At 37.3% G+C, this 25,571-nt stretch overlaps 1 protein-coding gene across 6 annotated transcripts in view; it reads left to right on the top strand.

Moving 5' to 3' along the window:
* The first annotated feature begins 10,079 nt into the window (after positions 1 to 10,079).
* The window catches only part of Ankrd17 (ankyrin repeat domain 17), a 166,101-nt gene continuing 150,609 nt past the window's right edge, over positions 10,080 to 25,571 (top strand). For all 6 annotated transcript variants that reach the window (XM_063240326.1, XM_063240325.1, XM_063240327.1 and 3 more), the window contains exon 1: positions 10,080 to 10,809. In XM_063240326.1, the coding sequence (XP_063096396.1) occupies positions 10,435 to 10,809 (375 nt within the window). In that variant the 5' untranslated portion in view covers positions 10,080 to 10,434. The remainder of the gene's footprint in view (positions 10,810 to 25,571) is intronic.

Here is a 25,571-nt window from a genome sequence, read left to right as displayed (position 1 = left end):
CCCTAATAGTGTAGGGTATAAACTGGTATAGGTGTTTGTGGAACACACAATAAACGGATGAATGGAATCTTCCCTTGTGACTCCCTGAATTCTTTCTGCTATCACCAGATCACTCCTCATCTTTCTAACGACCTCAATTCGTTTTGAAGAATTGTTCTAACTTTAATATTACAATCAGTTTTGGTAACTTGCTTTGAATTTGACCCGTGAAAGCTGTTCTCTTGATGGTCAATTTAGAAGTTACAAAATTCAGTAACAAATCTCATAGGAGTTTTTTTGCAATAAACCCGTTAAAGCTTTCAAACAAACAAAGACAAAACCCTTGAACTAACAAACATAAAAATGGAACACAAAACTTAACTGTGGATTGCTTATTTATTTAGTAGCCAGGACTTAATGCACATTATGTTGTAGATTATCCCGGGCAAGATTTTTATTCTGACAGCTTTCTCTGCCCATCAGAAATCTCTTAAGTTTTATCATTCCTTTATTCCCTTCTCTAATCAGCCTAGGAGTACATGCAGACAATACTGATTTTAATTTTAACCTATATAAAACATTAAGCAAAAGATAACATGAAAGTTATATTTATTATCCAAACAATACAAAATTGATTTCAAATTATTTACATACCAACTCAGTTCTGCTAAAGTGCCCAGTAATTAATTACTGCTTGTGCTAGAAGTCATCTCTGGTGCTCTCAGCCTAACTATATTTGCGTGCCTTTAACTCCAGAATAATGAAATAAGAAATAATTAATTTTACAAAACAATGAGCAAAAGTGAAGAGATTACAAAATCATGTTGTATGCGTGTCAATCATGAGTGACTCAAAAGAGAAGGGTGCTTATTTAAGGCAAACAAGTCTGGGTCACCGGAGAGGTAAAATTTAGAGGGAGACAGATGTCCTATCAACATCTATATTCAAAACCTTAGCTTAAGCCTTGAATGATCTGTTTTCTGCTTAATTTTTCCAGGCTTGTCTTGCAAACATTTTTCCCCTCACTGTCTGTCTCAGCTCTCATAGAGTAGTTTTATATCTCTTTTTAAAGAGCTTTTGTACTTGTATTCATTTTGCTAGGAATATTCCCCACTTTTTTCCCCTAACTGCTTCCTACTGTAACTCTTTGTTCAGAGAAATTGAGGTGTGATTGTTTTCCTCTGACTTTAACTCAGGAAAGGCCCACTCCCCAAAACAAAATTTCCTAGTTCAGATTTCATGGGGAGCAACCACTTCACGTACTATTCTCAAGGTAAAAGGTGCAAAGAAATACATCTTGCTAACCAATTCCTCATCTAACAGTGCCTGGTATATAGCCTGTATGCAATAAATACTAAGTAAATTAAAGAAAATTCAACCTTAGCTTGTATAAATTGATGCTATTCAACTCAGATGCCCAAATTAATACACACACACGAATAATAATTTAAAAAACAGATAAGTGAGATATAATACAGTAAGTGAATAAGGCTGGCTACAAGATAAAATTGGAATTGGCAGAAACTCATTACAAATCATACTATAGATGACACTTATGTCATGAGAAAATGCTCCAACACATTGTTTTTTAAAAAGTATTATTAACTACAGTAGTGGCATTATCATTTTAGGAAACCTGTATTTGTACTAAAATATGAACAGTGACTACATTTAGCTGATAGAATTATATGTTCTTGTGTGTGTGCTTTTCATGTTTTCTTAATGTTCTGCAATGAATATGTATCGGTTTTATATTCAGAAATAAGAATTTTTAAGAGCGAAATAATTTAGTTAGCAATGTGGAAGATAAAAATACAGGAAGGAAGTAGAACAGTAATATGGTAGAAAGAGGGCAAAAGTCAAACTAAGACAGATGATGGATATGAAAAAAGAAATTATAGAAGAAACAAGATTAGGTAAATCTACCTGTCTATCTACCTGTCTGTCTGTCAACGGTATTGGAGACTAAATCCGGGTCTTCATAATAAGCTGCATCCCCAGCCTTCTTTTTTTTTTTTTTTTTTTAGCCCTCTTTATTTTCTTTATTTTGTGAGAGAGAGTCATGCAAAACTGCCAAGCTGCCCAGGATTTGAACTTCAAGTCTCCAAGAGTTCTGGAATTATAGGTGTACACCATCATTTTTTCAGAAATTTGATAATGGTGAGTCTGTTTAGGTCAGAGATAAAGGTTAAGCTTCATCTGGTAAGTTCCGTTGACAGTTTTGAACCCTATGGACTGGAAATAAATATTATGGAATCAGCATTAAATATGGTTTATTGAAACTGACCCTAAACCAAGATTTGTTAGGGAGAATGTGCAAGATAAAAATGGGGCAAAAACCTGAATTATGATGAACTCTGAAGTTTAAGTGCCAGCTAGAAGAATGGAATGATTAGAAAGAGAAAACAATAACTGGAAATTTATCATGTAAACTAAAAGAAGTGGGTTTCAATAGGAATTGAGGACTGATGCTGGACGGAAAAGCATGTTGATTGCTTCTGATGCCTCAGTGAGTTACAGTATTTCTCTGCACTTGTGCAGGCTATATGACTTATGTGGTCAGTAAATTTGTGAAGTATGTCTGATTTAGCTTTGTTCTTCAGCCTTTTAAGGTTGTCCACAGACACCAAATTGTCATTTGATTCTCCATACTGTCTTTTTGTAGCATTTCTAGGCACTGGAGGTATAAATCTGCTTGATTTTGGAAACAGCAGACCTGCGTGGCTTGCTGCAAGTAGGTGAGGGGCAGCTACTGCAGTTTCCAGAACTTAGTTTCCCCTGTATTATACCTGTTTGAATCTCTCTTGTCACTTGCTTTCACCAGTGAAACTTTAACTGATATGGGTAAGCAACATCAGCCAGCTTGCTCTTATCACTAATAAATGAGGAATTTATTTTGGCCTCCATATCCTTTATCTTCTAAATTGTTAGGTAACACGGAAGGCAATTATGTTAGGAGAATTTCTAGTTAACTGGAAATTTCAATAACTGATGTCAAGTAACAGAAGAATAAGTAAAGGCTGAAAAATTAACATAGCAGTCAAGAACATAAACTATTATCTTCTTTAATAAGGTCTGTGTTTCTCCAAGGAAAATGTCTAAGTAGCTCCATGATGGGATGCTATAGTTTGGACATAGTTTGATTATGTCCTCCTGAAGTTTTATGTGTTAGAGACTTAACCCTTAATGTGATGGTGGGACCCTAGAGGTAGGCTAGTGGGAGGCCCTCAGATCCTTGAGAGTATTGTCCTTGGAAAAGGTTAAGCATGTATTCACAAGGTCAAGTTGTTAAAAGCACAAACCAAATGGACACCCCCGTCGTTCTTTGGCTCCCTTTAGAGAAGTTAGTCTACTTTCACATGCCCTCCTACCTTGAGCCTGTTAAACTCTCACAAGAGGCTGAAACCATCTTAGACTTTCAGTCTCCAAACCTGTGAGCTGAATAACCCTCATGTGAGACTGTTTTTATTTTTTTGTTTTTCGTAGCACGGGGTTTCAATAGGGCTTTCATATTGTGCCACATACTTAGTCCATTTTTTAGTTTTTATTTTGAGACAGGGTTTCATTAAGCTGCTCAAACTGGTGCTTGTGCTGGAATGACAGGTCTGTACCACCACACCTGGCTAAGTCTTTTGTTATAGTAATAAAAAATTTATGAATGGGGAAGAGGCAACAATACTACTGCTTCCAGCCTTATACTGTGAGATTCCCTAAGAATAGGCCTATGTCATCTCAAGCACTTTATTATCCAAGGGTCTTTTAGTTCCAAGGGAAAGAATTTTATTTTAAAATAGCTTAGATGAGGATTTGGGGAGAGACAAAGAATTAATAATCACTTAATAAATGACAGTGAATGAATCTATGATCCTGGATTTCATATATCATTTATTATGACTCTATTACTCATATCTGTCTTCTAATGTTTTTGTTAAAAGGTAAGATGGGCTTTCTCTGTGTTGTGTCAAAGATAGTTAACAGAGGCTCTAACTCCAGCAAAATTTTCATAACTAGAAAGATTGACTTGGCACATGTGTCTTTGTGGCAGGGAGAAAAAATTGCATTATTGATAGCCTTAGCAGGTAGAGGGAAGCCATTTGCTGCACAGAAAAGATGAACAAAAAGTGTCATTCACCACATTCCACTTCTTGGCCATCTAGTAACCGTAACTATTCTTTTTTCTGTATACAGGCCAAATGGGATCTTTACCCAGAGAAGGGCCTCATGGGCCTTTCTGGCTAATCCTGACTAGAAAAAGTTAGTATCACTGGTGAAAGCAAGTGACAAGAGTCAGTCAGACAGGTACAATACAGGGGAAACTAAGTTCACCTACTTGCGATAAAATGCAAAGGAGACAGGGGGTGCTTATATAAAAGAAAGCTCTTATTCTGTTCAGTGAGTCCCTGACTTATGAATGAGCTGTTCTGGTAGAACAAAGGTCAGATTTACTCATAATGTGTCAAAGTGAATCTTGTACAGTACATCTGTGAAAGTAGCAACTCAAATGTTTGTAAGTCAGGAACTTAATTATATAAAAACACACACATATCTACAAACATACACATATACACACACATATGTATTCCCATTCTAGGGGCACTATGTGAGTATACTAGTCCTCTTACTTAACAAACCCATAATTCTAAAGAAAAGATTGTGACAGACTCACATAAAAACGTGAGCACAGACAGTGGTACAGGACAATAGGGGTCCTAGGGGCTGGGATCCAGCTGTGAAGCCCAGGGCACCAGTAAGATTATGACAAATTCCGGGGGAAAGGGGAGGGCCTTTGTTCTCCTGTAAAAGCAGCTGGAGAAAAAAAAAGAAGAGAAAGGAAAAGCACCTGGGAATGAAGGGCGCATGGGTCCTCCACCTATTCTGATTTACCAGGTAGCTATCTCCTCTTCTGTCTCCCTTTCCTAACCAATAAAATGTCTTTCTTTCCTTAAACTTTCTATATTTAATGTTTTTCTGATACGGAGTTTACCAATCCCACTGAGCTGCCTACTTGCAGCGAAACAAGTGCTGGGATGTGACATGTACATAAAATTTTAATGAAAGCCCAAAACAATATGATTATCCCATGCAAAACTGAAATATTCTCTTCCCCAAGGAAATATGTGCCAAAGTATCATCTGATCTTGCACCATTTGTAAACCTAAAGTTCTGATTGGTGAGCATTTCTTTTAGCTAGGACTGAACATAGCTTTTCACAGTACAATATGATAAAGGTAATTTTATTAAAAAGTGCTATGTACTTAACAAGGAGAGTTAAGGGCACCCTAACTCACTAGTATGCAGAATCCTTGATCATTGAGTTTAATGCTCTTGAGGTTGCTCATTGGGAGCACCCCTTAAACTCGTCCTCGTGAGAAGCTTTTAAGCCATCATAAGCTTCTGTAAGATGTGGTGTTTCTGTCAAAACAATGCTCTTGAAATCACAGCTGGCTGCTAGTCACTTTTCTGTTTAATAAATGCAGTTTCTAAACCAAAAGCAGAGACATTGTGTAAATCTTGTTTTCTATCTTTTTGCAATAAGTTGGAATTCAATTTCTATCCCCAGCAAGCTAAATTTATCAACTAAGATATAAATTTAGGAACAACATAGCCATGTTATCTTTGTCTTCTTGCCTCAAGTTGCATCTTAGTGGATGGATCCTCTCAATAGGGCTAACTGGTCAAACTTTGTCATGTGGAAGAAAAGATACATGAGGTGATCAAGGAACGGGCTTTTCCCAGGATTCTAAAGGTATTTGTTCCTGTGTTTGCAACTTTCGGCATCTGTTTGTGCTAACCTTGCTCAGATAAAAAAAAATACGGGTTTCAAAGCTTATGACACACAAATTTAACTCAGCAGCGAGAACTATTGGCTGCATGCAGAAAGGGGATGCCTTAGAAATACAAATCTTTGTTTGCATTCAGATAAACCTTGAACTGAAGCTCATCCCTTTCTTGTAGGACTTCACTAATGGATACAATAAAAAATTCTAACATTTTTCTATGAAATATTTTTCTATCAATTCATCTTAAAGGTTCAATCTTAATACTGACATTGCTTAAAATCCAAAATTCAATAGTTGTTTTTGTTTGCAAGCACATAATGTTATATATGCTGAGAGTCCTAGTTAAGGCTAAAGAATCTTTATCACTGTGCATATCATCAAGATTCATCAGTTTTACATTTCAGGGTGTGAATTTGTACTGTTTTATATAGTACCAATCAGGAATAAAACCTCAAACTATCAAATTTTGAAGTTTCATGTTCTTTTAATGTGAGCCTTTTTAAGGTTTGTATTATTTTAAATTCAAGATTAGGAAATTCAAAATTTGAAGAATTACTAGACTGTTCTCTAAGAGCAGCTTTCTGATTGTAGGAGTTAAGTTTTTCAGCTTCATGGCTTTGCTGGAAGGGAATCTCATCTACCTGTCATCTAAACTTGTTGCTTACATCCTGTAAAGTATTCTTTCAAAGTGATTATTTTTCCCTCTAGTCATACCTCTGAAATTGGGATACTGATGCCCTCTCAATAGCATTTTTCATTTTGGTGGATTCATATCACTGCTTTTGTTGTGGTTTGGGGCACCCTCTACTGTGGCATGCCTCTGGAAAGCAACTGGGTTCTGTAAACCAAATTTACATGATCTCTTTAGGAGTTTTGCATCTTCTTTTAATTCCACTATAACCCAAGAAGATGCAGAGGTGCAAACAGTTATCAACACTACCTGGTCTTCTCTGCCTATAAAGATTATCTTTTCACTTCTACCTGACTGCCGTTTTTCATTTTTTTGTAAACTTGTAGGACAAAAGTAGGGTACAGGGCACAAACTACGAGTTCCTTGTTTTTGAACCTCCAAGTCTTCCTGGCAGTGCATATCCTCAACCACCTGGGTTTCCAGCTCCCAGGAAAGAGCTAGATGTTTTAATTCATGGATTTTTCTACTTTGTATTATCACTGAGACTGCTTGTTTTCATGTGATGATTAAATGCTTAAGTATATTCTACATCATGACCAAAAGCTAAAGGTAGCCTGAGTGCCTAATTTCAAAGTCAGGTGCTTCTTTCTCAATATGGTTAGCTAAAATGGTGAGACCTTTTATTAGCTTTGTTTTGTTAACCTTCCCATTCTTCAGCTAATTACTATGGTGTAATGATAAGGCATTTCCCAATTATTTTCCATTATAAACATGGATATCCCTTTCCTGCCTCCAAATTAGGCACTCTGCCACCCACTGAATCATCTCTAAGTTGACATAACACATTGTTATTGTTTTAGTAGTACTCAACTTCTGGTACCAATTTTTGTACTAGTTACGTTATTCTAGTTCCTGTATATATAACTTCTCAAATCTTAAACTTGTTTCATGAAGTGTCAAAGAATCTTTCTAATTAGAGTGGCTCTTTTCCAAGTAGTATTTGAACCACCCGTTCTTATTTCCTTTCTTGACTCTAGCATCCCTAATATTTTGAAGATAGAGGATTTCATTAAGCCTGAAGATAACATGTCACTTCTATTCATATTTTATTGGCTAGAACTCAAACACATGGAAAGTTTGGCTGTGCTCAGGATGAAGAAAGAAGTTTTACAATTGACTTGTCTCTGCTACAAGATTCTAAAAGGGGAGGGAGCTAGATAAAATATAACAGTTACTCACCAAACTATTAATAGAATTGGCATGTGCAGGCCACTGGGGGAACGGGATGCCTGACTTTTCCCATGAGTTGGCACCATTTGCAGACTATGGGGGAGAACAAGAAGCCAAGCCCTCCCTGTGAGCTGGTGCCATGTGCAGCACACTGGGAAGAGAACCAGATGCCAGCCTCTTCTGGCCTACAAGCTGGGAGTCAAGAGCCAAAGGCCTCCCCCCGTACCTCATAAGTAACCTGCTGATCCGGAAAAACACAGGTTGTGATGATAGCTAATGCTTGTAGTGTTTAGTGTTTCACTGACTTTGCAGGCCTAAAGCAGATAGTCTGACCACCTATTCAGAGGATAACAATACTCAATGTAGCATCCATGGGGATCTCCTTCTGAAGGTGCTGGCCACTGGTAATTACCTGTTATCTTGTTTTGAAGTCCTGTGTCCTTTTCACTGCTTTGCTGGGTTGGGTTTTATTCTGTATTGTCGTGTTTGATTTTGTTGTATCTAATGCATGAGCAGCTATTTCAAAGATAACAAGACATATGATGGTAGCCATTTTGGATTTACTATTATATCTTGTTTTGGAGTCCTTTATTGCATTGTTTTTTTTATTAGTTCTGTTCTGTTCTATTTTGTTTGTTTTTTACTATGTCTGAAGTTATGGGCAGCTATTTTGAAGACAAGAGGCATTATGGTAACCACTGTTGATTTTCTATTATCTTGTTTTGAAGCCCTGTATCACTTACACTCTTTTGTTTTGATTGGCTTTATTGTTTTATTTTGCTTGGTTTTATTCTCTTTAAAATAAAAACTACCAAAAAAAAAGATAAAAGAATTGGAACTCTCTCCATTTTAATACTAGTTTTGAGCTTATTCTGCCAGTCTCAACAGGATCATTATCTCACTATTTAGTGAAAGAATAAAAACTCATTTTCTTCTAAATAATAGAATTATTTTAAGGGAGCATTTTTATAATGGGATTGATACAAAACCCAGATTGCAGAGAACTGATGAATCAATGCCATTTAAACAAAAAAGATAATGAAGAATATGACTACTTTATAAAGGAGGCTTGTCTGTGAAGCAAACAGAGTAAAAGATACAGAAGGATAAGCTAAGAAACCAGGATTTGTGGAAGACTAAAGACTGAACAAATAAAGAGAAAGGAGGGACTGGAACTAGAATGTGGTTGGAGAGTTAATCTTGTACAGAACCTGGAGTTTCTCATTTTCCTGATACTGTCAAAAAGGAAAGATCAGAGGTTTCTATCATTTGGAAAATAGAAGGAATCTGTGCTATTTAGTCTGATTTCTTGAGAAGTTTGAAGTCAAATCATAATGAAATGACTCTGGAATTTAAAGATTGCAAAAATGTTTAAGTGACAATAAAGAAAAGATGCTAAAAGACATAAAAAATGGGAAGGAGTGTTAAGTTAAAATTACAGAGCCTGTATCTGTAGTGGTTAAGATTCATAATGCAGAGTTCGGTTTCACACTGAAGTCAGGAAATATTGCAGGACAGAAACAGGCAGATTGTTAGCACTCTATATGAATATTTGCCATAGCACTTATTACACCCCAAGGTCCCTGGAAACAGACCGATTTCAATGTTACGCACATGGCAGATACATGATGAATTTTGGCTCGAATGAAGTTAATGATTTAGTCATCGACAATTTTGCTGAGGTACTCCATAAAGTCCTGGCAACTGCCCACATTTCACATGGTTTGCCAATGCTATAAGAAAAATATCCGGGGACACCCAGCTAAAATTAGCAGTCTTAAAATGGCAAGTATGTCAGTTGAGACATACTTTTTATCTTGTGCTAGTATATACATCTGTCTTGAATGTTTGCTTTATACCACTACCTTCATACTAGTCTAGAAATGGATACTTCGGAGTTCAATAAGCTACACCACAGTTTCAAAACCTCTGCAAGTTCTTCAGGGATTTAAAAACGAGCTCAGCATCCCATCATGGAATTCACTCCAAGAGCATCGTGCAGAGACGAAGGTGAGCACTTACGACGCTCAATTCACAGATACTGCAGTGCTCTAAGCGTGGGACAGCTCCACAAGGGCCAACTGACTTCGAAGTGAGGCATGGATGCCGTTTTCTCTTCTGGGACTGAAGGGATCTGTTATCACCTGGATTCACCTACTTCTTCCATATGCACACGTGTAAGTCACGCTCAGCAAGTCTATGATCCAAGATTCGACCCGGGGGAAGTCTCTTTTTCTTTACACGAAGCCAGCTCTCCAGTTCCAGAGCCCAAGCTCTCGGCGTACACGGAGCGTGGGCGGAACTCGCCATGGCCGCGGACACCGCGCGGCTCACTGGCACGCCCGGTCTCCGCCCGCCGGCCCGCTCCCCTCGCGCCGCCGCTCCGGCGCCTGCTGATGGCGTCACCGCGCTTCCGCCTGCGGCTGCGTTCTAGTCACAAGCCAGGAAGGAAGCAGGGCGGACTGCGGAGCCGTGTGGGGAAGCAGCGAGGACGGAGAAGCCATCGGACGCCCCCGGCGCCCGGACTGTAGCCGCAAGTCCGTGCTCTGCCGCTGCCTGTGTCAGAAGTTGCCCGCTTGGCGCGCTGCCGCGGAGTCTCCAGCGCCCCGCCGTGCCGGCGCTCTCGCCCTCCCGCGCCGGGCTCCCCGCCCGCAGTATCGCGAGACGCCGTGAGAGCTGGCGGAGCGGCGGCCGCGGCTGTAGAGGTGACCGAGGCGGTGGCGGCGCGGGCGGTTCGGAGCGCCGAGTCGGCCCCCGAGCGGCCGGAGTCGCGGTAGAGAGCCCCGCACGCCCCCGCCCGCCCGCGCGCGCTGGATGGAGCAGGCCCCGGCTCTCGCGCCCGCGCCCGCGCCCGTGCCCGCGCCCGCGCCCGCGGCGGAAGAGAGCCCCCCGGCGGCGGTGAACGCGGGCCCCTCCGCGGGGACGGTGGAGGTCGGCGGCGGGGCTCGCGCGGCCTCGTCCCCGCGTGGGATGGTGCGCGTCTGCGATCTACTCCTCAAGAAGAAGCCGCCGCGGCAGCCGCACCACAAGGCCAAGCGCCACCGGACCTGCCGCCCCCCCAGCAGCAGCGAGAGCAGCAGCGACAGCGACCACAGCGGCGGCGGCGGCGGCGGCGGCACTAGCAGCAACAACAGCGAGGAGGAGGACGAGGAGGACGAGGAGGAGGAAGAGGAGGAGGAGGTGTCCGAGGCAAGAGCCGGCTTCCCAGGGTTGCCGAGGGTGGGCTTGCACGGGGGGACGCGGCGGGAGGACAGCAGCGCCCGGGCCCGGCCCGGCGTCCCGCACCTCTTTCTCCCCGCGCCTCGGAACGCGGGCGCGAAGTGGGAGCGACACGTGGGGCGCGGGCATCCGCGAACCCCTGTCATCCGCGGGGAGCCTCGCGCGTTAAGTCGCGGCCGGGGGCGGCGTAGCGGGCGCCTGGGGACTCTCCCGGGGTGAGTGCGGGGCCGAGCGGGAGAATTCAGTAAGTTAATTGTGTATGGGAGAGACCTGTGAGAGGCTGTACTTTTCCATACGGTTTTGTTGCAGGTTTTTTCCGTAACTATGTGGCCGCTGAGTAATCTTCACTTCCTCGATCTTTCAAGGATTTTGGATGAGCTGATCTTTACCCATGTACCTTTGTAACTAACTCTGGATGAAAAATGTATTTGACCCTTATGGGTACATGTACACATATACAGCTCCCAGTACTTCCTTAGTGAGGAGCAGTTATGCTGGGGCCTGTCGTTTTCTCAGTAAATGTGGGGCAGCAGCAGCGTCTGCTTTGGAGCAAGCCTTGGTTGTGGTGAGTTGGAATAGGAAGGCCTCTTGATTTGTCCTAGTGATCTGGTTTCATAATAATTTTATGGTTTTTCCTGGGTCTGCAGACAGGCGGCGTTGCAGTACCATATTCCTCAAAGAAGGCCTTAGAACCCCGAAGCTCTTAGAATATCCCCTACTGATTACTAGCTGAGAGTCACCTTACTCTAGGTTATCAGCTCTTTTATAACTCTCCTGTCTCCTTCCTGAAATGGAAGCATCTTAATCTGGAGGGAGAATTGTAATTTAAGACAGCAGAGGAAAACAGCTTTAAAAGTTGATTAAAACTGAGTTCTACGGAGCACAACTAAATTACGATATGTAGAAGTACTACTAACTTATTACAGCTTTCCACAAACGTAGAACTTGGTGAAAGACTAGTTTTCTGAAAATTGCATTTATTGCATCTGGGTTCTCTCCAAATAGAAATGTATCTTAAAACATTTGAAATTTTTCTATAAGAGCAGATTAATGTTTAAGATCAGTTGTAAATAGAGATGTAAGAGTTGGATGAAGTATGTGCACCAAAAAGATGCATACTGCTGCTGTTGTTTCTATTTGGTCCTTTAGAGTGTAAAGATAGTTTTATATTGGTTAATTGTTGCATTATTCTAACTGGATGTTTTAAGATAGTGTATTGCACAAGTTGCATTTTAAGCGATGAAGAGAACAATGTGATGAAATCCTTACCTGCAATTTGTGGTAGTATTTAGAATCATTCAGTTTTGTGATTTTTTTTTTCACAGAAATGAACATTTTAGAAATAATATAGCCAAACCTCATTATTTTAAAAGTGAGGACACAGCTTAGAGGAAACTGTGGCAGATAATAAGAGAAGTAGAAATCAAAATTTTCTGAAAACTAAGGTCAGTACACGTTGTTTTATTTAAAGGTGGAATCTTGTTATGTATTCCATGCTGACCTTGAACCCACTGTGGAGCCCAGACTGGTCTCAAACTGGCAGCGGTCCTCCTGCCTCAGCCTCTCAGGTGTTGAAATTTTACGTGTGTGCAACCATGCCTGATCAGATTAGTTTTTTTTTCTCCACTTTTTAGTGATAATTTGTTTTTTCATATCTTTCTTTTGATTTTTTTCAAAAACATTGGCACATAATTCCACATTAAGCCAGTCATGCAGCTGTGATGAAAAACATCAGTATTTCATTAAGATTTTATATTTTCAAACAAAATATCAAGCTGTGGTTTGAAACAAGGTCAAAATACTTGAATGCAATACTTGCTGAAGTATTTTGTGTTCGAAAGTATTTGCAAAACTAGGATAATCTATTTACAAATGAAAGATTAAGAATGAGAGTAAAGAAAAAATTATTTTAGAATTAGGTTGTTTCTTTTATTCATTTCATTTATTTTCAGCTTCTTTTTTGTTTTATAATGAATGCAAAAATGTTATGATTGTAAATGCAGATTAGTTCACAGGAGTGTACTTGTTCCCTAGATCCATCATTTTAATTGATATAGAAGTATTGGTAAACTAGATATTAAAATCTTTGAAGCAGTAGTTCTGTCCTGATTACTTTGTCTTCTGTTATAACTTGAACACAATACTTGATAAAAAAAAATCATCTCGAGTGAATAATAGGACCTAGGTAGGACCTAGAATTCATTTAGAGAACCTAAAGGACTAGGATTTCTTCTTCCTTTCCTTGACTCTCTGAATATCTGATGATTAGTTTTAAGCATCTTTAAATTTCATGCTTACAGTGTTTTTCCCTTAGTATTAGTGGGAAAGAGGGTTGAAGTTATTGGTGTTAGCTGGTAAATTCTTGTTAAGTGTTCTAAGTCTCCTCCTAGAAAAAACCAGTACTCAGTGTACTCAGTACCTATTGTGTGTGAAGCCTAAGTGATAGGAGTGTGGCTCTGGAGCATAGGTTCAGATCTTTGATCACCTTTGTAACTATTGTAAGTTAGCCTCTTTCCACTGCAGTTTCCTTATGTGTAAATGGTAATAGTAATATATCTTACTTTTTTAGCGTTGCTCTGAGTTAAGTTAAAACAGTTTTTGTGTATTTTCATTTTCATCATCATACTATGATGTAGGTGCCACCATAGTTATTTATTTTTCAGTAAATATGTGGAATTTCTAGTATGTGCTCCATATTGTGCTTATTGGGTAAGCAATGGTGAAGAAAACTTTCAAGACAGAAGTCAGGCATGTCTGTAATCTCAGCACTCAGAAGGCTGAGGTAAGAAGATTGTTGCAAGTTAGAGACCAACCTGGGCTACAAGGTGAGCTCAAGATCAGCCTAAACTGCATAGGGAGACCCAGTCTCAAAAAGGACTCCCCCCCCACAAAAAAAAAAGGCACCAGTGAGTAAACACAGGTTGGGAAAGCATGAAAGTGAGGTTAGGTGGTTAATTGTATAATCCTGTTTAAGGCTAGTCCTGCTTCAAGGGTATAGAAGTGTTGGAAGAGGGCATTCATTTTACAAGGGAGAGTTTTAAGTAACTTTTCAGGGTCAAATAGCTAATAAGTGTCAGAGTAGGATTTAACCTGTATCTATCTGTTTGATTCATAAACAGTGCTACTCACTCACTCTTGATTCATGTGCTCCATTATGCTGGGTAATACTGGGTACAGCACTACTGGTGACCTTTCAGATCTTACTCAAACAACTTCATGTAGTGTAAGAGAAGGAACTCTGAGACCAGGAAAAACCAACAAACATAAACTGGCTAGCCAAAGTTTTTCTTTCCTTTGTTTAGAAAATTTATTTAAAAAATGAAAGTCCAGTTAACTGTGTCTTTATTACCACCATCATAGTGAATAATTAACAAACTGAAAACTTTATAGTGAAATATTCCATCTGTAGGAACAATGTATTGATTGTGCTTTGCCCTTCAAGATTTTTGCTTTTCAAAATAATCCTTTATTAACCTAAGGCAGAAATTTTTTTCCTTTAACATAGGGTTTGTTAACTTGGGTTATGGATAGAATGCATTCCCTGAAATTAATACATAAGATTTTGGTGAAGGTATTTTTTTCTTCATCCAACCCTCGCGACACATGGTATATGTGCAGAAGCTTACTAAATACCCAGAGAGATCTATGAGCTCAGTTTCCTCTACCAACTTGTTATTTTGAAACATTCTTAAAAGAAAAATGGGAAATCTGGTAGCCATGTTTTTAGATCTTTGAAAGTTTGTAAACTGCTTCTAAAAAGGTAATGTAACAGAGATGATGTGTCTAAAATAGTAGGTCTAAGATTAATCAGTTCTTCCTGGTAAACCACTCCTGTGCCTGCTCTCTGTCTCCTGTGGTGTAATGCTCTTATATTATTTGTCTTAGGACTTATCTCTTCTAGTTACTTGTGAAATCGGATCTCTGAAATAACGATATTTTGTAAGTATTCCTTTGTTAGCCACTTGAAGGAAATTTTTGGAGCTTCAACCCCCACCTTACCCTTTCAGGGGATTGAATCCAGGACCTTCATATTGAGCTACATACTCAGTCTCTTTTTAGTTCAGGACCAAGTCAATAAGTTGCCCAGGCTAGACTTGAATTTGAAATCCTCCTCCCTCTGCCTCTCAGATCACAGGCATTTACTACCATACCTGGTTTAGTATCATTTTAAACCTTGGGAACCTAATTGGAGTTATGATTGTAACAGTTTTCTGTATTCCATAGCCATCAAATAGTAATCTTACTTTTTAGAATGCCTCTACCTACCTTCTGATTAGAAAAATGATTTTTAGTTATTGCGACCTTGTGTTTAATTTATAAGGTAGTTTATTTTTTTATAAATAGATTAGAAAATGTGGATATAAGAAGGATCCTTATAATTTTTCCATACTTGATCAAAGATGAGAAAGAATTTTAACTTTAAAATGTGAGATGTAGTCCCTGTGATACTGTTATGTTTTTATTAGGACCAATATCCATAATAACCTGTACTTAATTTTGTTCTTTTTTTGCGGGGAAAAATCCTCAGTGAATTGAAGATGATAGGTAGATATAAATACCCTTCTAATTCCTTAAACTTTGCCTATGAAATAGATATATGAATATACAGTTGCTATCTGGAGGGAAATAGCCTTCCTGATTTACGGTGCTTAACTTTTGTTTTCAGAAAGTATTCTTAGTCATGAAGGGAAACGTAATTGTGGAGCAGTGTAAGTATTTGATCATGATTTATAATTTGGGATTTTAATTATTGGAAAAGGAATTGTTTATTTTCTGTAAGAGTGCTCAAAATTCTGAATTAACGTGGACATAATTATTGAAAACATAACTTACGTTGCCTCTTTCGGTTGGCCACAAAACTTACAAATATTGTGTGATTCTTGTGGGCTTTGTTTTTTGTTTTTGTTTTTTGGAGACAGAGCCCCACTAGATAGTCCAGGCTGGCCTTGAACTCCCCATGTAGCGGAGGCTGGGCTTGAACTTGCAGGATTCTCCAACCTCAGCTCCTTGAAAGCAGGGATTACAGGCGTGTACTACCATCCCTGGAGATGATCTTTATCAGGGTTGATTTTAAGTTTACTTCTGAAGGAACTTGAAGATGAATTAAAGTTGGGAAGGAAAAAATGGGAAAATAAGAGTACATTAGCAATTCCTATTGTAGCCAGTATTGTTTAGTGTCTCTATAAACAATTGTGCTACATAGTAACAATTCTCTTGAGCCTTGTAAGTAGATCATAGTGAATTGTGCTGATGGAGTGGACAACATGATTAAAAATATTAGATAGATTTTTCTGAGTCAGAGGTTAAAAAAAAACGCTTTTTTCAGTAAATGCGGAAAAAAGCATGCTTTTGGGTAAAAGTTTAGTGTTGGGCAAGTTTCAGTAGGTATTAGAGATAACCAGGATCACTCTTAAGTCATGATATCCTCACAAAGCAGATCATGTGTATTTCTGATTGCTATATCACAAATATGATGACTAAAACAAGGGAAGATAAAGAGAAGAATAGTTTTAAAAATGATTTTAGAGTTAAGGATGAAATCTATCATTAAGAAGAACTGAAGATTGTAGCAGTTATATTCCTATTGCTTATTAGTGTTCAAATTGGCCAGCTTCTCAACCTGAGTTATGCCATAGAGAAAATCTGGAATAGTATTAGTGTTACTTCAGTTTGAAGATAAGTAAACTCATTTTATATTTCTTGAGATTTTGTGACTGTACAGACTAGCTATGGCATATTTATTGTCTAATCTATAGCTGTGCATCTCTAGCAGGGAACTTTGCCTTTTCCCTGAAAGAATGTTAACTTTTACCTCTGCCCTCTTGAGACTGAAATAGAAATGAAAAAAAAGAAAAAAGAATTCTCTCTTAAATTTTTATTGTGCTAAGAATTGAACTCAAGAGTTTGTACATGCTAAATCAAGAAGAAAAAGTCTTTGTGTTGTACCAATCTGTTTCCAGTTGAGTCTCTTGACGTGTCATTGTCTGTTTCTGTATTTTTTATTTGGGATTAATACTGAAAATAGCCAGATTGGAAATTGCTGTAGCTCTTAATTGAGGTAAAGTAAAGGAGTTAATTTCTTTATTTGACATTTAGTGTCTCCTATGTGTGGCTATTCTCAGTATTTCATAATCTCAACTCTCCCCCGTGAATGTGATAAAATTAGCCATAATTAAAGATCATTGTACGTGTTAAACATGTTCATATTAAGCAAATTTATACATGTCATAAATAGGAAAACATCGATGAGAACTTCACACAGTTATGGGTTTTAGTTCTGTGTGATGTTTAGAAAGTAATTATCAATATTAGTGTGTTCTTCTAACTAAGCATTTATGAAAGATTTTTGAGACCTAACAAAATCACCTAGTTGGGGTTTGAAGAAAAAGGTATTTTTTTCCTACATTCATAAAAATTACTTTTTTTTTTTTTTTTTTTTTTTGGTCTTTTTCGTTTTTGTCGGTACCAGGGATCGAACTCATGACTGCCTGCTTGCAAGGCAGGCGCTTATGCCGCTGAGCTAAATCCCCAGCATTTTGTTGAAATGCAACTAATAAAACTGACAATGATTTTAAGCATGTAAAAATGTTTTATTTGGAAATCTGTGTTTTCTGTGTAACTCAGCAATCTGTTTTCTAGAGTGTCCTTGACAACTGAATTTTACTTAGATCTCGTCCATTCTGCTTTTACCCTAAAAGATTTTGTAGTAACCAAGGAGTATCTATATAATTATACTTGGTGATGGTTGTATGTAAAGCTCTGTTGAATAGGAGAAGTAGAATTACAGATTGGTGTAGGGTGGGAAACACCTTTTATTTTTATTTTTATTTTTTGAGATACAGTCTCACTATGCAGTTTGGGCTGGCCTTGAGCTCATTTGCAGCCCAGATTGGTCTTTGAGTTCTCAGTAATCCTCCTGCCTCAGCCTCCCAAGTTCTGGGAAAACAGGTGCACACCACCATGCCCAGATCATTTTCTTTTAAGTTACAATGCAAATATATTTCATACTGTTAAACATTATTATTAGTTAGCATTATGACCATTTGTAGAAATCTATTTACTTGTGGGAAATTTGACAAAAACAAAGGAATATAAGAAATATAAAAATCACCAGTAATCTTGCTTTTCAGGATTATTATTATATTGTCTTCATTTCTTTCTTGTACGTCAAATTGTCAGGAAGAGCTCTATCACTCAGAAATTTTCCCTACTGAAAGGTTCATTGAGCATTTTTTAAATATATCAATTTAAAGTCTTTGTGTGGTAATTATTTTGCTATGAAAATGAGTAAATGCATTTATACTTATAAAAAAGAGTCTTACAATATGTACTGGGTTTGATCCAACTCCTCAGAGTTAATCCTATTAACAGCTGGATGAGTATCAGATCTTCTGTTTCTTTCCTGAGAGAAAATGAATGTGTCTGTGTGTGAGAGTACGTTAGGATTTGTCATGGTCTACTCATTATGAGTAGGACTTTTCATAGTTTCTGTCTGGTGTTAGTGGACATTTAGATTGTTTTCACTATATTGCATTACAAATATAATGGTGAATTAAACATCCTTTTACAGTTACTTTTTAGTAGAAAATATTTGTTTGGATTAAATCTTTGGAAATTAAATTTTGGGGTAAACCAGAGAGCATATATACATTAAATGCTTTTTAAGTTTTACCACGATATCAAAAGTATATAAGAATTTCGGAGGCTGGGGCGAGAGGATTGCAAGTTAAAGGTCAGCTTGGCTAATTTAATGAGACTTTGTCTCAGAGTGGAAAAAAAAAATTAAAAAGATCTGGGGATGTAACTGGCCCTGAGTTCAATCTCTGGTATTGAAGAAAAAAAAATATACAAGATATTCCTAGATAAGCTAAATTTCCTTGGTTTTAAAGTCTGTTAATAATAGTACCATGATATCATTTTTGTTTTCCTGATTATATCATACCAACATTGAGTAAATTTTTATGATTATTTTTCACTTGTGTTTTTGAGAATTTCCTTTGTTGTCTTTAACCTATCATTCTTTAGGATTCCCCCCTCCTCTTTTTTTTTTTTTTAGTTATTTGTTGGGAGTGCTTGTATTTATGGGAATTAATCCTTAATGTTTTTATTTATGGAAATTCTTTTTGAATATAAAAATATTTCTTTGGTGTTACTGCATATGCAGTCTGCCAAACAAGTAATATCAGAAAAACTTGTATGCATTTTTAATACTAAATTTATTGAGACATCATGAGGTTAATACAAGTTACCTTTGGCCTTTACAATTATGAGAGGTGCCCACAGTGGTAGCTTGTAGCTTCCAGACATTTATTAGTACCGCGAATTGCTGTTGATGGACTTTCTAGCCTCTGCTTACATTGTCTTCACAACGTGGAAAAATTACTTTAGTTGATTGTATTGTTCTTTTATGACTTGTAGAGACCTTCCTCACTCCTTTATTGAAAACATCTTAAAACACTTCCTCGGACACTTCTATACTTTGTTTTCCAAAGATGCGTGGATCTCTTTTTGTAGGTAACATTTAAGTACTATGTTCATTTCCTGCCTACTCCTTTTAATTGCAATTGACCAATCCTTGTTTCTTAAAAAATGCTCTTCTTTTATGTAATGCTATCCTGTGCTTTGTCTACCTTAGTCGCTGCCTTTTGTTGAACTTCCCACTTCTTTCTACTAGTGTTAATGTTTATCCTTCATTTAAAACATAAGTGCTTTTTTTTTTTTTTGGTTTTGTATCACATCTCATTTCTTTGGTGATTGTGTTTCGTCTTCTGTTGTTACATTATTTACATGCCAGTGACTTGAATTTGCATCTCCATTTATGATTTTGTCCTGGCAGTTATATAACTTCCTTGGTTAATTACGAGTGTGGGGGGTACTTTTGACTGTTGTCTTATATCTGTAACTTTGTTCTCTAGGTGATTCTTCCTTTTTTGTTATCATCTTCGGTTGTACCCTAAAGTACAGTAGGTTGTTGGAGTGTATGATATCCCTAAACTGTACCACTTTTGTATGGTTTACAACCTACCAGTTGGTTCAGAGGCAGGCTCCAGGCTTTCTTAAACTTTAAAATGTAAGTTTTTGTAGGTCTTTAGTTTGGTAGTAAAAGTTTTCAGAAACTGTGATTTCTATTTTATTTTTAATCAGGACTATCTGACACTTAAGTATATAGCAAACGATCTCTTTTAGTTATAAATTTCTGAAGCCTGCTGATTCTGTATTCATTTTTGTGCTAGGTGTGTTCTTTCCCTGATTTCCTGATTGTTTAAGACTTTTTGAAATACAGAGATAGTTCTGGGATATTCTATCTGTCAGGGTTTCACCAGAGAAGCAGAGCAAGTAGGTTTATACATGATGAGGAGAGAGAGATTATGAGGGCTGGCTAAACAAGTCCAAAATCTGTGAGGCAGGAGTTAGGAAGGGAAAATTGTGGGCAGAGGCCAAAGCGCTCTTAAGCTGTTGGAGCCCAGTTTTGCTAGGAAGAGCTAGATCTCTCAAGCGACCAGGTCTCTCTAGGTTAGGCTCACTGAAGATTGCCTTAGCTTGCGGTAACTGTAGGGAGGGGCTTTAATTCCATCTACAAACCCCCCTTTCAGTTATTTTGATAGCTTAACTGTGGAAGGTATTTGTATGCTACAAAATGAGTGTTTCCCTCCCTTTTTTTTTTTTTTCTTAGTTTAGCCTAACAAAGTTGACACATTAGACATCATCATGGGTGAGAAAGCAACACTCTTTAATCTGCTCTGCTATGATCTAGCAGAGAATACTTGACATCACAGAGTTATCTATGTCCTTGTGTTTAGAGCACAGACACAAATGCCTTTTCTAGCCAGAGAGGGCCGAGTCACTGTACTCTTCCAAGTTGGAATTTGCTGTTGAGAGAGCTTCTGTTAAGAGTGCTTTTGTGTCTGTCTCAGCTTGCAAACTGCCTAATTTGTAGCTTGTTTTATTTTCCTGGTTGATTTTTATAAATTGCCAGTAGAGGTGACAGAAGTGTAACTTACTGACAGAGCACTTTCCTGACACATAAAAGCTCCTGTGTTCAATTTCCGGCCATGCAAAAAGTAAATAATACATCACCAGTATTCTGAGTTTCTTCAGTTACTTTTCTCAGATTTGTAAACTTGGTGCACATGTGATGTGCTATCCTTATTTTTGTAGGAATGAACTTTATTATAAAATTCTAGAGAAGTGGTCTTTTAGAAGAGGAAAGAGTAGATATTAGGGCATAATTAATGTCTTACATTATTCTGGGACATTACACTGTCCTTATGGCTAGCAAAGAAAAGTCCACTTTCTGTTTTGAAATAATCTTATTGGCCTCACTTGGGTCATATGTCTACTGAACTTCATCCCTGGTCTTTTTTATTTTTTGAGACATTACCTCACTAAATTGCCCAGGCTGGGTTTGAATTTGCCTTTTGGCTTGCTGGAATTATAGGACTGTGCCACAACCTGAAACTATGTATTGATTCTTAAATCAGCCACTGCTAAGGAGAAGAGTGTTTTGTTCAGGACTGTATCTTTGTCTTCTACCCTGTGTAGAAGACATTTCTACCTGAGCTTTGTGGGATGGTTTCCCTTAAGAAGCATTCCTGTTGCTAAAAGGTATGTTGGAAGTGTGAGGAAGGAAAGAATATTTGACATCAGACCTCCAAAGTATACCTTGAGTTTCCCACTTCTGTGTCTCAAGCACTGACTGTTACTTTACCTTGGCTTTCATAGTGAGTATCCTTTTCCTCTCACATACCTCATTTCTTCATGTAATTAAGCTTATCTTTCTGAAATGTGGGTAATTACTTAACTTCCTACTTACCTTAGAGCAAAATCCAAGTTTCTAATTTGGTCTGAAAATATGGCTACTTGTGTCACTGTAGTTGATTCTGTATCCTTCTCAGCTTTCTCTTACATTGTCTTCTTTCTTGTCTGACTGGCCTTTCTGTTCTTAGAACATGCAGACGTTTTGGCATGGGGTCTTTTTACTTCCCTAGGACGTTTTTCCCTTGGCTCATGGCTTGTTAGATTTCAGTTAGATATCCTTTCCCCTTAAGGGTTGTTGAAGGAAACTTGGCTCTTTGCTTGTCTTCTTTCTCTCTTAAGTTTTTTTGCCTGTAGGCTTAGTAAATGGAGCTGAAGAGAGAAATTGAATCCGTGTTGATCAAGCTTTATTGTCACATACATTAATATAATCCAGTGTCTGTTCCTTAGCACTAAGAAGATGGTTTCTGTGTGTCAGATAGGGAATTTGAGTATTTAACACTGCAGATTCCTGATGGTCATTTGCTTATTCCTGTGGCCACACCTATTTTAATTATTACTAGTTGTGTTTAGTAAGTCAAGTTATCAAATACATGATTCAGCATAATGTGTTAATATGCTTTATGTCTTAGAAGGCAACTCATTAATTTTTGTTTGTCAGGAATTTTGGGTATTACGCATCTAACTTGTTAGATACACTTCATAATCTTTTTTAAATTTATGTAAAGGGGCTGGGGATTTAGCTCAGCGGCATAAGCACCTGCTTTGCAAGCAGGCAGTCGTGAGTTCGATCCCCGGTACCGATAAAAAGGAAAAAGACAAAAAAAAAAAAAAAAAAAATTTATGTAGAATAGTCTCATGTATGTTTTGATAGCTACAACTTGAAATTTGGATTAATTAGGGTAGGTAGATGTGTAATAGTGTGTATCCTCTTCCTGAAACAGGCTCTTCTGTCTAGGTTTTGTATATTTATTGTGGGGTTTATTAGAGATTATTTCATAGTTTTTATTGCTTTCATGATTATATATTTTCTACATGTTCTAATTAACTGTTGGAATATGAGACTTTGATATTGTGATCAAATTTATGGCCATTAAACTGAATTCTTGTAAGTCATTTATTCTGTTGAATTTTATGACTATACTATCATATTTACTCCACTAAGTTATTATGTAGTTTTTAATAGTTATGCTGTTTACTTTCTCTTTATTGTACAAGTTTTGAATGCTACCAAAATACTCAGTAGTAAAAGATCCCACCCTTTGCTTTTCTTATTTTTAATGGTAATGTTGTGTCACTTTTGAGCATAATATAGTTATTCTTTGCCAATTTATTATATTAGCTCACAAAGTTTTGTCAGAAATAATGTACTAAATTTTACCAAGCATATTTTTGGTGTCTGTTGAAATGATCATTTTTTTCCCTACCCCATCTGTTTATTTTACAGTCACACATTACCTAATAGCAAGCTTTGTTTGGAATATTGATATTATATAGTATGGTATAATTTAACTAGTGTTGGATTTTATTTCATTAATATTTTAATGTATATTTTTGAAGGTTATCCATTTCGTGTTTGAGATTTTCAAATTTGCTGAAACTAAACATTTCCTTCCTTGTATCAGTCTTGTAAAGATTTGTTTTATACATATCCCTTTTCCTTTTAATCTTACATGTTAGAGTTTTAACTACAAATGCCGCTGAAGTGCTAGGAAGCAGTTTGATCAAGTACTTTATTTGATATTTTAATTTAATAATTTTTAGAACTCAATAATATAATGTATACTTTTTTATAATAGCTAACATTAAAAAAAATTGGTAAGCAACAAAACAAAGTTTCCCATCTTAACCAGTTCTAGGTGAACAGTTCAGGAGTGTGAGGTGTACTCACATTGTTGTGCAGCACTGCAGAGCTTTTTCCTCTTGTGAATCAAAGCTACTATGTATCTAGTGAGCACACTCCCCATTTCCCCTTCCTCCTAACCTTTGACACTCACTGTTGTATTTTCCGTTTGTATGAATTTTCTACCTTGAATAACTCATATAAGTAGAATCATAGTGTTTATATTTTTGAGATTGTCTTATTTCAGTTTTTAAAAATGTCCTCAGGATTTATCTGTGTAGTGAGTTGACAGGATTTCCCTCTTTGTAAGGCTGATACACCATTGTAGGAATTTCTCACATTTTGTTTATGTGCTCATCAGTTAACGGTCATTTGGGTTGCTTTCCCCTCTTGACTAGTCTGTGCCTTATTTTTAACGTTTAATTGATTTATTTCAAATTAATGTGGGATTACGGTGATGGAACCTTAATTTGTATTTTCTTATTGAGTGACAGCAATTTCACAGTCTGTTTGAAGTACAATTTATTATCTCAAGACTTACTTGATGACTTGACTTTTACCAGTTTTCTGTTATAATAGAACTTTACTCCTTTTTAAAAATTTTTATTTTATTTTTTTGATTGATACCAGGAATCAAGCTCAGGACCTTGCACTTGCCAGGCAGGTACTATGCCACTGAGCTATATCCCCAGCTCCTTTACCCCCTTTTTAAAAAAACATATTTTAAAAGTAGTTAGGAAGCATTACCTTTATTTCATGTGTTTGTACTAAAGAATAATAAGTTAGATTTTATCTGTTCCATGTATTCATCTTTATATATATGGTGTGCTGCATTTGTATGACCCTAATGCCTGTATGCTAAAAGTAGCTGAACTGAGCAGTTCCTCTGTTGTGTGATAAGCAGGTAACATCTGTGTGGGATTTCGTGATTTAGAAACTAACTTTATATGTTTTTCATTTAATTGAAGTGGTGATCTGTTGAAACAATTTTTTCTTCTTGTTTCTAGGACTGAAAATAGGTATGATTTCTTTACTTTCCTCTTTTTCTCTATAAATTTTTAGTATAGAAATAAAAGTACTTTAATGAAGAGAAAAAGAGCAGCACTGACATCTGTATAGTGTTCTTACTGGTTTGTTACTGGTCTTGCCTAGGCTGTCTTTGAACATCTTCATACAGGATGATAAACCCACACAACTGGAATATTTGTAGTTCTCTTGCACTGTTATTCCAGTGCTCTTTTAGTTTGTTTTTGTGTGTTTTTTACTGTTTATATATTTCAGGTAAACTGAGAATGATTTAAAACTTACATAGTTTCTTCAGGAAATGCCAAAGTAGAAGAATTTACATTGGGGAAATAGGATAATATCCCCTAAACCAAGCCTGTCGTAAAGTTTGCACCAGTTATATTAAACTGTGAGTAGTATTTTGTATTTTTATTATGCTGGAAGAATCTCAAAGGCATGGTCCATTATCTTTTTCTGTTTTATTAGATCATGTAGTAAACATAAAGACTAAGAAATATAAACTGTAGTGGAAGATACGGAATAAGAGCTTAAAAAGTCTTCCTTTTATATTGCAAATGTAAAGTTTAAATGTATGTACTACAATTCTATTCCTTTTTTGTACACTTTCACACACTTGTACCTATAGTATACATTAGTGCAAACACATTTTTGTCTTTCTGAAGTTAGAGCATTATGAAAGTACAGAAGTGTCTGAAACTTTGTTTTTAATTAATAGGTTGTCGTACATTCTTTACATGTGAATACATAAAATTATCTGACTGCCTTCAGTAGCTATGGAATGTTTGGAATACTCCTTTATCAGGTATCATGACCTGTTTTCTGATTTACGGAAATTTTGGTTGTGCCTGATAGTTCTTCCATTATAGTGTTGCAGTTGACATTGTTTGATTTTGTGTATATTCATATATACATTGTTGTGTGTATATACATATGTATGAATATGAGGTATGATGGAAAAATGGTATTTTAATTTTAAAATGTGTTATAGTAAAAGACACATTATCATTAATCCTTTCCAGAACACTCTCTTCCCTTGAATACTGTGGTCCCATCGTTCTTGCCACTTTCTGAAGCAGCTCTGGAAGTGCCCTCTCTGTATTTGACCTGG

Source organism: Cavia porcellus, unplaced genomic scaffold (genome assembly GCF_034190915.1).
Source record: "Cavia porcellus strain 051 isolate PalLab524CR breed Dunkin Hartley unplaced genomic scaffold, mCavPor4.1 scaffold_30, whole genome shotgun sequence".
NCBI lineage: Eukaryota > Metazoa > Chordata > Mammalia > Rodentia > Caviidae > Cavia > Cavia porcellus.
The sequence above is the reverse complement of the archived record's forward strand: the minus strand, read 5'-3'. Positions and strand labels throughout refer to the sequence as shown.